Raw genomic sequence first — 12,536 nt, 5'->3', positions numbered from 1 at the left:
AAGAGGTTGGGGACTCCAGACAGCCGAGGCAAGTCATCTTGTTTCAATGGCTGGTCGCACACAGAGCTAGTTGGGAGCTGGCTAGTGCATAGTGGTCTATCGGCCGCATGTGCAGCTTGTGACCATCTTGTGGAGAGTCAACGTCACTGTCTTTGGGATTGCCCCTTGGCCCAGCAGGTGTGGCTACAAGTTCTTTGGCTCATGCCTGCTCTCTCCACGGCTCGAAAGTACACTTGGGGAGCAGTGGCTTGGTCCTCCCTCAGGAGCCAGGCACTTCAATTTGAGCTATCTTCCACCAGCAAATGATAGTGATGCAGGAGGGCCAACCGACACTCGAGCCTGCTACAAAGCTTACTCCACAGAAGTGGTGCAGTGAGAGAGAGGAGTGTTCAATGTTGGGAGCTCATCAGTGGCCTAACACTCTGGTTCATCTGGCGGGCACATTGCTTCCGCATCTTTGAGGCTCGCGCTATGCCACCAGTAGAGACTGTTCGCGATTTTTGGCTAGAGCTGATCCACACTCTCAGAGGACAGCTCGAGGGACTACAGGGCAACTCCGACCGCATGCGGGAGCGCAGAGAGGCTTTCCTTCGACTCTGGCTTCCTGGGCCTTTCTACACCATGGTCCATGGTGTACTCCGATGGCACTACCGACCACCTGTGTGGCTTTTCCCTCCCCCCATTTTTTGATTTAGCCCCATTGTACATATGCTGGTCTTTTCATTGGGAGAGTCTCCCACCATGGTTGTTGTAGCCCTCTCTTGAAGAGGTGGTTGTAGCCCTATGGACAGTTTCAGTAACTAATAGAAGGATCTTTTTCTCGGAAAAAAAAAAAACTACATGACCCAAAGCTCCATTTACGTAAGAAGAAACGGCAGCTTTACTTCAAGGGCAATCAATATCTCAAATTGCTAGCCTTTTGCTTTTTAACATTACGTCCGATGTCACTGTAGTTGAAAGCTTTTTGTTCTAATGTTTTCACATATTTGAAGGCTAAGACGGGATGGTTACATACCTTTCGCAAACAAGGAGGGAGAGCATCCAAATCTTCTTGAGATCTCAAAATAGAGCTTAATCCAATCTTGTCTAAGTTAGGGAAGGTAAAGATAGTTATCAACAAATCTTTCTTTCCAACCAAGGGGTTTTTCAGACTAAGACACTTGGACTTCATAAATTTACCTAACAGTACTCGAAGTTGAGTACCATGAGACTTTCTTAACTCCAAATCTTCATGAGAGTAGTTCTCAAGGGTGTACATGAGCTTAAGGTAGAGCATACTTCACCTAGATGCACTGCCCCTAAGTTAGACGCCCCTTTCAGTACTTTTTATATTGATAATTCACAGAGTTATGACTGCCAGGGAGTTGCTCTACAGATGTCCGGGAAACCACACAGACATTGGCACATCTAATGGAGATGAGAATCAAAGTGGTGGACAGTAGGACTCTTACTGTCATGGAGCCTCTGTCCCTGCCAAACTACTACTTGACATGAATCTACCTTTGAGCAGCACCATAGAAGAAACATCTGGGAAAGGGACCTCTATGAGAAGGCTGCTCCCAACTATCCGTAACTGATCTCTCCTTACCGCCATAGATGAAAACCGATATCTAACTGACTTCATATCTCTGCATGTCAACTGCCTCTGGTGAAGAACGCCATTCAGCAGATATAGCAGATCACATTGGCATTCGCAGAGGGAATGCGTTACCACACACTGGATACACTCTTGGCTTTCCTCAATCAATTATTTAATTGGGTCCTTGTGGAGACATTTCAGTCAACCTAGGCCATGAAGACTGCCACTACCATGCATGAATCTAGGAGTTCATGAATCTGGATAACTCAGCATAAAAATTTTGACTGGCTACCTCTTGAGGAAATTAGATGGGGGCCACGTTGGGAAAAGGCGGGAAAGGGAGGCGAAGCTCCAGAGATATATGGGAGCACTGGAGGAATTCTTCCAGCCCATCCCCAAGTCTGAGGAGTGTGTCCACTATGTTCTTACTGGACACAGCCATGAAAATCTCCTGAATTTGTCAACACAGAGAGCTGCTTTACTATAATGACTTCTCACGTGCTATCTTAAAGGTAAGCATTCTTAATATGTCCCAAGGTTGGCACACAGATTGCAATCTGCTTGTGTACAGTACTTTATCCTGAGGCTTTTTATATACCTGCTTTACTTGAAATTCTAAAACTTTTAATTATAACAAGCGCAGACACAGTGAGAAATATTGCTTACCAGCATGAAATTGTAAGCCCATGAAGCAATTGCACAATATTCGGAAAACCCTGGGCCCTCCTTTGCAAGACGTCTAGGCATTAATAAGTAAGTTAGCCCTTGCTTGAAAAGCACATCAAAAGAGAAACTAACGTACAGATTTCATGCAATCATCTGCAGTATATTTTTGAGAAAAAATGAAATGAAATGAAATGTTATATTAACGTCTTTACAAGGCCAAAGTGACCTATGAGATCAGAGAGTTCCCATGTGGTGCATCTAATACAAAGTCTGAGGAACAAAGTAAAAATACTATAGAATCCTAAGCTGCTAGATGTGAGCTAAGCAGCTAGCTGGGCTTGTGTAGGATGTGAGAAGGGGGTGACGTGAATGGGGGGCTAAGACAACACAGTGTGGGTGTATCCTGAGAGAGAGAGAAATGAAATAAAATGAAATGAAATGTTATATTAACGTTTTCAAAAGGCCAAAGTGACCTATGAGACCAGAAAGTTACAATGTGGTGGATCTGATAATAAGTCAGAGTATGACAAAAATGAAATGACAAATGTCACAATAAAATACTATGGAATCCTAAACTACTAGGTGTGAACTAAGCAGCTAGATCACAAGAGATCCAGCATCGGTCGCTGGCGGATCTCATCAATCTCCTCCATGGTCAGTAGTCTGACCAGGCGTCGTGCATGTCGAGCCAAAGTGATCCGAATCCTCTGATGCAGCCTCCGTCGATGCTCTGTAGTCCTTCGTAGTCGTGGGCGTCCGGATCTCCCCAACTCAGTCGATCGCTCGATCAGTGTGCCTCTGGTGTGAGGCGACGAGCTTTGCTGTGCTAGTAACGCCTCCGGGTGTCCAGTGATGGCAGCTCTAAAGAAGTCTGTGATCTGTCTCTAAGACTGGCTAGCCTATCCTCTCATCAGGCTCTCTCTGTGTCTGCACAACTCGAGCAAAAACAAACCCAGGCATTTTGATCCTCGTACCGCATGACTCTAGAGAATGGTCCAAAGCCCTCTTTGAACAAGCAGTGGAAGCGGCCTCGTATCTCGTAGTAGACGGGGCAGTGGCATGTGTAGTGCAACTCTATCTCAGGCTCGATGTCACACAAGGGGCATGTCCTGGCGTGTGCTGGTACTCCACTGTATCTCCCAGTCTCGATCCACAGCGGGTGTGAGGATGTGCGTCTCTGGCCAATAGCACATCGTATCCCATGAGACAAGTGGGTGTCCATGTATCTGGGCCTCGTCACAAAACCATCCTCCGTAAGCTGGAGGAGATGTTCTCTGTAGAAAGCCATCTTCGTGCCCAGCTCCTGTGCTGGTTGTATCCATGTCCTCCTGGTGTCTAGCTGAGTCAAGTCTTGGCGGATGAGCCCGGTGATCTCGGATTGTGTAAGAGTCAGAGAGGGTGCATCCAGTGAGTACTAGAAGGGAGGCAATCTGTCTATGCTGAACCCATGCGCCTGAAACCATGATGTCATCTCCCCATACCAGCATGCTGTATCTCCGTGCATGGCTAACTGTCGAGAGGACTCAAGTGCAAGGCGGGCATATCTGTCTCTGGGAAGTTCCCACATGCGGTGTATGAAGGAGACCGATCTGGGGAGTGCCTCAACCACTAGTGGGGGGGCAGCTAGCTCTGCTCGAACAATAGCACGTGGTACTGAGGCCTTGGCTCTAATGAGCCGCGAGATCATAGAGACCAGAGGCTTCTCCATGTCCCCCCATCCATCACTGCGGCCTGTCCTCCCGTGATGATCTAATGAAGGTCCCCAAATCTCAGCTCCATAAAGCAATGCAGAAGCCACCAGAGTGTCAGAGAGAGAGAGAGAGAGAGAGAGAGAGAGAGAGAGAGAGAGAGAGAGCTTTTTAACATCTCTGTGAGGCAAAGTCAGCCTATGAGACAAATCAAGTACATACGTGTGTATGTCCTCTGTCTATCAGAAAAGACAAAATAGTTCAGACTGGTACAAAATAAGAGAGAGAAGGACGTCTGGTGGGTGATGAGATCTATGGGGATGGGTGGAGCTCTACTACTAGGGATATGTGCATGTATATATGCTGAGGGTAGTACAACCATGCAAATGCATGACTCTAGCTATAGAGAGAGAGAGAGAGAGAGAGAGAGAGAGAGAGAAGAGAGAGAGGAAAATGTACATATTCAGAGGAGACTTTGGTGATGAAGAAATATCTGGGTCACAGATTGCCACCATTATATCCAAAACAAGGCATGGCAAACGAAAGGAGGTAGGATCCTGCTCAACCACCCATGGTCTGCCTTCAGATTTTGTGGATTGACTTTTATCTTTTGCTGCCTGAAGCAGAATTTGAACAATTCCCTCTTGAGCCAGGACTTTCTGTTCCAACAAAGGTTCTGTCAGAAGCTTGTACTAAAACTAAATCGGACTTAAAGGGAAAACACCTCCTAGTCAGTGTACCAGAGAAAATGAGACAAACAGCAAAACCATGACACCTAAATACTCACCTTGGTTCTTGGATGTCTGGCCAATTCCGTCAGAATCCTTAAGTAATGCTCCATCTGAACAACAATAATTGTCAGATGCTAATCACAGATAAAATGGAACATCAAGCAGTGAAGGTGGCATATAAACAAGTTGAAATAAATCTGTCTAGTCACCACCTACCCACTTTGGGTCCCATTTGTTACTTCAAAAGGTCTAGAGATTGAGGGTGAGTTGCGTGTGTGGATAGTTTTTTCACCGTTTGTAATTCATGTGCTCCCACCTTTTAAGAGAGAGGTAGCCCCTTGAAGCTTTGTCATTATTGATTCAGGAATTTTTCATGCAAACCAAAAAGAACTTTGTGGTAATTAAGAAACATACAGACACTGGTGTGTTTGGCAGCTAAGACTGTGATTAGTTAGTTTGTGTGCCCTATGCCTCAGAAGTTCTTTAGAAAATCCCACTTATCCCTGCATGCCTTGCAAACACTTACAGTCACCATTTAGGACATTTAACCCCCCAATCAAAACTATTCGAGCACTGACTCATAAGCAGAGAGTTTTGCGATGGCAAGGAGAAGCTGGTAGTCCCAGACTAACGATATCTTATCTACATGCATGATACGACATACAATTTTTTCATGCTGAGGCACCAATAATCTTTTTGAAGGTACCCTATGAGATCACCATTAAAAACCTCCTGAAACTTTTGAAAACTTGTTTACCCGAAAGATGTCATTCTCTGCAGTCATCATCCCAGAAACGACTTGTTCCTTCACCAGCAAAAGCACAGGCCGCAACAAGTTGGCACCATGATCTTGGTTACAACAAGCCATGCGCACTATAAGCTTGGTGAGTAACCCTTGTAGGAGTGTTGAGGCCTGTAAGAGGATATCAAACCAGTACAATCTTTGAAATTCTTTAGAGAATCTTGTTGAAACAAGATTATTGGTAAAAACCATTATAGAGATGCACAAGTATATGAGACATCTTACAGTGGACGCAAGATGAGAAACCATCAAAGAAATGTGATCAAGTTGCAAGGCCATTGCTTCAATTAACTTCTCAATTTCAGCAGGCTGGCAATGCCATTTAACAGACTTCATGCTCTTTTTCCCCAACAGTGTAGCAACAGCCAAGCTCTGTGGAACAGTCATTGCCAGTATCTTATTTGTGCACAGCAGGGGAATTTCTTCTGGAAGCATATCTCCCTGGTCCAAATGGCTAAATGTTTATACACGGAACATTCCACATTAAAAAAATTAAATAAAGATTCAAGTTAACAAATATATGCATTACCAAGATCCACAACACACTAATGGCTTCTCGTGGCTCTACCGGAGGGATGTTTGTCTGAACCAGAGTCAAGGGATTCAATCCCATCAGCTTTGTAAAGACCGCAGGCTTCCATCCACAGACTGGCCAAAACGATAGTATTGATGCTATAACTCGTAGCACTGATGCAAATAAATTCACTCCTGTGGCTTGAGGAAGGACACTAATCTTGGAAGCCAGCCGCGAGCTGTTGACCAGAAGAAACAAATGACTATGTACAGAATCGATACATCAAGTAACATTGTTCCCAAAACTTAATGCTCTACTAAGTAAACCACTAAAGCATGTGCCTAAAGAAAATAACTCAAAAAGTGCTACTCAGTATCATCACGTCCGTGATAATATTTTGCAGACAGACAAAAAAGCTTATAATGCTTCAACAATAAAACCTCTATAACATAATTAGGATTCATTATAATTGCGCACCATGTACACCGATGTAGTTGAAGCAAAACTTCCACAAGTCTTGTGTTCCGATACTCCTCATGTGTCACCTGCAACAACATTGTTGATAAGATACCTTCACTTTAGATAGCAACAGCCACAAATTTAGTAGTTTTCCTCACAGGAAAGAGTTGGAACTTGGAGTACATACTTAACTTCATACGAGCAAAGAGTTGACTTCCATCATTTTGAGAAGGGACAAGGGATGACAGATAAAACAATAATCTGGTGATGGACAAATGAAAATGAGCAGAGGGACAGCCAGCCACTGATCAGCAAAACAAACCTGATGAAGAGGGTAGGAAGGATGCAGCATAGGAGCTTGAACTTTGAAGGAAGCAAGACAGGGATCAAGGCCCCAATTAGAAATGTGTCTCATGGCGTGCTAAGCAGTCAATTGTAGGACGAGCAGCAACTAGGTAAGAAAGAGGGGCAAATCCAGGCAAACAACTTTTCAGCTTTATCAACTTTTTCTTGTGTTTTGAGAAGGTGCTTCGCCCACGAAGAGGTTGTACATGCCCTTTGCTCTTCCTCTTCTCGTAGAGTTTTCACCTGCCCCTTAATGCTTTCGAGCTCCTTGATCATTGAGGGTTGATTCTCTGCCTGCCTCCCTTGCGGGAGGTCTCCCTTATGTGCTTCGATCAATGCATACTTTCCATTCATGCATTCTTCCATTTTTTATTTCCAGGATTCAAACATAGCGAGTGCATCCTCTAATCTTTTATGCGTCAAACATTCCATTACATTCACTTCTGCCCTCACAATCGTCCGCATTTCAGCCTTCAATGGTGCGTACATCTCTTTGTCCAATTGTTTCCTCATATCTGCATACATAGCTTTTTTGTAAGTACATCTCTTTTTCAATGTCACCCCTCAAGAGGCTCAGCTCCGCCTTAACCATCACATGCACCTTCTCATACATTAAGTCATCTTTGACTCTAGAACAATTATATGCTCTCAAGAGCCTGGCGATAGTGTGCTCTCTCGAAACCTCCGCCTAAATGTCGCTTTCGATTTAGGCGGGGTTTCATAATTGTTGTCATCCCCGACATGAACTGCTTGATCTATCCCCAAGCACCCGAACAATTCCTTGCGATGGGATCACATGGGCCTGTGAAGAGAGAGAGAGCAACGACCTGCTATTATGTGCCGCCTAGAGAGAGGGAGAGAGAGAGAGAGAGGTCCCAAGTCTGAAAGAGGAGAATCACATGAGACAAGAGAGATTGATGAGGGAGATAAAGGCTCCTTACAGAGAGTAGGTGCGGGAGAGCTCAGTCGCCAGCTGAGTGCGCAAGAGTCAGCACCCGAGGCATTATAGAGCAACGGGCGTCTTCAGCATGCAAAGGTCGGTCCAAGCCCCTTGATTGGAGGGAGCCTTTCACTTCAGCTCTCCCATTGTGCAACACCAGCGCTTTCTGCTACTGCTCTCTACTAACCGCGCTGCCCTCCGCCTCCATGACACATGCTTCCTTACACACAGACAAGAATGGTACGCCGCCGCCCGCTCTTCCTACCCCCACGTCTAGCCCATTCTCCCTGAACATCTTTCTTATCGTCTTCGCCGTGCCTTGCCCACACAACACCCCCAACGGCTTCCCCACCAGACATGTGTAGAACCCCCCTGCACTCACCTCCAGTTCGGCACCGACGAATACTTCATTCACACCCACATGCTCCCTCAAGAATCATTCCACCATCACCCATGCGTACAAGGTAACCACGTAGCAGCTGCTCCAACTCAAATACTCCACAAAGAACTTGGGCAGAACAGCCTTGCTCACGCCGCTCACATCGACTGTCGAAGCCACGGCAAGATGAGTACATGCAGTGCCTCGTTCCGGAAGCCAATGATATGCTCGACACTCCAAATGACAGGAATCAACAAGAGCACTCCAAAGCAGGCAGCATGAAGTAGGGGAAATAGCTTCGACATTGCAGGACGCGCCCGTTAAAGGTGACAGCCATAGATTGCCCCCGTAGATGACAATTACGCCTCAACCAACATACACAGGCTCTATATATATATGTATGTATGTATGTATGTATGTATATATATATATATATATATATATATATATATATATATATATATATATATATATATATATATATATATATATATATATATATATATATAGACACATACATATATATATATATATATATAGACACATACATATATATATATATATATATAGACACATACATATATATATATATATATATATATATATAGACACATACATATATATATATATATATATAGACACATACATATATATATATATATATATACACACATACATATATATATATTTATATATATATATATATATATATATATATATGTATATGTGTGTGATCAAGTCATGGCCAAATTTGAAGACGGTGCATGATGTCCGAAGCTTTTTGGGACTATGCTCCTATTACAGAAGGTTTATCTGAAATTTCCCTGAGATTGCTTCACCTTTACATGCTCTTCAAAAGAAGGCAGTCACCTTTAGATGGACACAAAAAGAGATTTCACCTTTTAATCTCTTAAAGGAAAAGATGACTTCAGATCCAGTCATTGTGTTGCCAGATCTTAGGAAGTCATTTGTGGTCCACTGTGACGCCTGTGGTAGTAGCATTGGTGCAGTGCTAATGCAAGATGGCAGGGTAGTAGCCTATGAGAGCACAATTTTGCAAGGGCCAGAGATGACCATGCAGGTCTATGAGAAAGAGTTACTGGCTGTGACTCATGCGCTCTTAAGTTCGAAACACTACCTGCTAGGTGCAAGATTTCGTTGTCCAAACGGATCATCAGAACTTGCGACACTTCTTGACACAAACAAAGTTATCTCAGAAGCATATGCGATGGGCAAATATCTTGTCCATGTTCCATTTTCAGATTGTGCATGTGGAAGGCAAGAAGAACGTTGTGGTTGATGCCTTGTCAAGGAAGCCACAAATTTCAGCTGTGTCGATTCCTTATCATCATGAACTTGATGATATGAGAGAACAGTATGCAAATGATGAAGATTTTGCAAGGGTCTTCGAGCAACTAATGGATGGACAACGTCATGAACACTATCTTCTTAGAGACGGGTTCATGATGGTGCATGGCAGATTGTGTGTCACAAAGCCATTGCGACGCAAAGTTATCAAAGAGAGTCATGTCCCACCGTATGCAGGTATCGATGCTACAGTTAAAGCGGTTAAGACATTCTTCTATTGGCCTACATTGAGAAGGAATGTGGATGCCTTTGTGCGAGAATGCCTAATATGCCAAAAGGTCAAGTTTAACAGGCAAAAGGCACCAGGGTTATTGCAACCACTACCTATTCCACATAAACCATGGGAAAGTATTGCTATGGATTTTATCTTTGATCTTCCGAGAACGCAGACAGGAAACGATGTTATTTGGACCATTATTTGCAGATTCAGCAAACAAGCTCATTTTATTCCTGTCATGCAGAAGATAAAGCCAGATCAGATGGCACGCTTGTTTATGAGCAATATTTTCAAGTATCATGGCATGCCACAATCGATTGTTCGCGACCGTGATCCACGCATGACAAGTTTGTTCTGGAGAGGCTTGTTTGAGAATATGGGCACAACGCTCAAATTCTCTTCGTCATTTCATCCTCAAACAGATGGGCAGTCAGAAGAGGCAAATTCTACTGTCCTAGATCTGCTGAAGTGCTATGTGTCAGAGCATAAAGGAAAGTGGGAGCAGTATTTGCCATTGGTGGAGTATGCATACGATAATAGAGTGCATTCATCAACTGGCAAGGCACCCTTTGAGATAGTTGAAGGTGGCAAGAAAGTTCCTCCCACATTGCATACAAAGGACAAGATATTTGAAGCAAATAAGTATGTTCAGCACATGGATGAAATGTACAAGAAGGTCAAAGTGGCCTTAGAAAAGACTCAGGCAAAGCAAAACAAAGCAGCTGATCGTCACCGTCGTGAAGTAGTGTATTCACTTGGTGATTGGGTGCTTTTACGCTTTGAAAAGGCAAGGTTAAAGAAGATGAAGGGCAAGGAAAGACTGTTTCCAAAGCTCAGCATGCGTTACTATGGGCCTTTTCAAGTGTGCGACATAATCAATGATGTTGCATATAGACTGAAATTGCCTGACAGTTGGAAGATTCACAATGCGTTTCATGTGAGTCTTCTCAGACCCTATGTGGGTGATGTGCCAGAAAATATGCCAGCTGAAGATCAGCCGGAAGTCGAGGAACTTGACGAGATCTTGGTCCCTGAACAGATTTTGGCACACAAAGAAAGGAAAGTGAAAGGCAAGGTTGCTAGGCGTTACTTGGTAAAGTTCAAAAACTATCCACCAATGGATGGTAAGTGGATGGTAGAAGGTGAACTTGCAGAGTCACCAACTGTGTTATCACTTTACCTTGAAGCCTTCGATTTGCAACCTACCTTGACCCCTTGAGTTTCAAAGCTACATGGATTGTCAATGTGACAATGGCTTCTGAAACAAATGATGTACAAGGTATTTAAAGTGAGCTCAAATGAAATACCTGTTACATGAATGTTAGAGCTGTACAGATTGTCAGTTTGGCAATTGCTCTTATGGAATGTCCAAAAGTTTGGTTAGTGCTATAAAAGTGAGTATTTCTTGTCAGTTTGTCAAGGATACAGTGATTGCTTCTATTAAGAAGTACATGAGTAACTGCATTCTTAAACTGTCGGTTTGGGTATGCTCGAAAGTGTTACGAGATCCAACGTGTACTATAAGACAGTGGCAAAATGTGCAGCTACCATTTTGTCATTGGAAAGTTAGTGACTCAAAGCAATGGCACAGTGCGAAGCTACCACTATGTCATTGGGACAGGGTTCACAGGCAGGCAATACATGAGTCAACAAGGTGTTGAATACACCAAGGTTGACAATGAGCATGTATGTGTCGTATATGTGTCGACAGGTGTTGAATACATCAGTGTTGACAGTAAGCATGTACGACATAGATGCAAACGAGGACGTTTGAGATTTCAAGAGGAGGGTATGTCACCAGCGTGTGACTACTATCTATCCTTTTTGTTGATTTCTTTCTTATTATCTATTTACTTTCACTTTTTGGAAACACCCCTCGGGAAATCTAACTGCCCTGCATTGCATAGCTAGTGTGGAACTGTCCACAGGGAGTCCAGGCCTGAGGGCAAGAGAGCACTAAGGTTGGACAAGGATTATGGTTAGCCAAGTGGGGTCATTGACTAGCCAAAGTGGAATCCTTTGCTACAGAGGCTACATTTCAATTCTGGGTGTGGCCGCAGTGTACAAAGAGGGTCGAATGACCTAGAAAGATACAATGGCAGCATCTCCTAAAATTTAGGGAACTGCTATTTTGGGACCTGAAAATGTGTTGGCGTCATTACCTCCGGAATGACAAGGGGAACATTTTCTTACTCTGCCGTGAAGTCAACTGGGCAACCGGTTGGGAGAGTTTTAGGCGGCAACCCCGAAACGGGAAAATGGTTATAAATGTGCCAAGTGGCACCTTCTGGTGCACTTGCCTCATGCAACAAGAAGTGGCGCTGATTTTTAAGCTGGGAGAGGCTCATTTTCAGCTTCTGTCACAGGTTAAGAGCTATGGAGTGCTTGCTTTCCCTCTTATGCACAGTGCGGTGCCAGGAGTGATGCCCTGCACGCTACGCACTGCCCTCTCTCTCCCCTTTGGCAGTATGTTATGCCCCTCTAATGGGCTCTTCATTTGACCAATGTACAGTTGTGTGGGTTCATGCGCGATTGCCGAGGCAAGAGCCTCTTGCACAGGGACTGGATTAGCTAGCGGCTAATTCCCCCGCAAGTACAGGTGAATTCGGAGAGGTTTCACCATAGTTACACGGAACGGGAACGGGGAACGGGAACGGGGGGCTCCGGGACGTTTCCGGAACGGGTGACCCTCGGGGTGGCGGAACGGGAACGGAGACCGGAACGGTAGCCTTGAGGGAAAGGGAGAGGGAGCCTTGAGGGAGAGGGTGAGGTAGAGAGCTTCAGAGAGAGAGGGTTTAAAACCCTTCTTTATATAGGAGAGGATGGAAATAACACCCCCCCAAAAGTT

General features: G+C 44.3%; 1 protein-coding gene across 2 annotated transcripts in view; it reads right to left on the bottom strand.

Moving 5' to 3' along the window:
• Positions 1-12,536, bottom strand: part of EMB2016 (mRNA methyltransferase EMB2016) — a 186,514-nt gene that overhangs the window by 71,118 nt on the left and 102,860 nt on the right. For both annotated transcript variants that reach the window (XM_086515715.1, XM_086515716.1), the window contains exons 16-22: positions 6,458-6,525; positions 5,996-6,218; positions 5,692-5,907; positions 5,422-5,577; positions 4,721-4,774; positions 4,393-4,592; positions 2,246-2,318 (exon numbers count right to left, since the gene is read on the bottom strand). In XM_086515715.1, the coding sequence (XP_086371841.1) occupies positions 2,246-2,318; positions 4,393-4,592; positions 4,721-4,774; positions 5,422-5,577; positions 5,692-5,907; positions 5,996-6,218; positions 6,458-6,525 (990 nt within the window). The remainder of the gene's footprint in view (positions 1-2,245; positions 2,319-4,392; positions 4,593-4,720; positions 4,775-5,421; positions 5,578-5,691; positions 5,908-5,995; positions 6,219-6,457; positions 6,526-12,536) is intronic.

The sequence above is a fragment of the Adiantum capillus-veneris genome, chromosome 7 (genome assembly GCF_014529385.1).
Source record: "Adiantum capillus-veneris isolate H3 chromosome 7, ASM1452938v2, whole genome shotgun sequence".
Lineage (NCBI taxonomy): Eukaryota > Viridiplantae > Streptophyta > Polypodiopsida > Polypodiales > Pteridaceae > Adiantum > Adiantum capillus-veneris.
The sequence above is the reverse complement of the archived record's forward strand: the minus strand, read 5'-3'. Positions and strand labels throughout refer to the sequence as shown.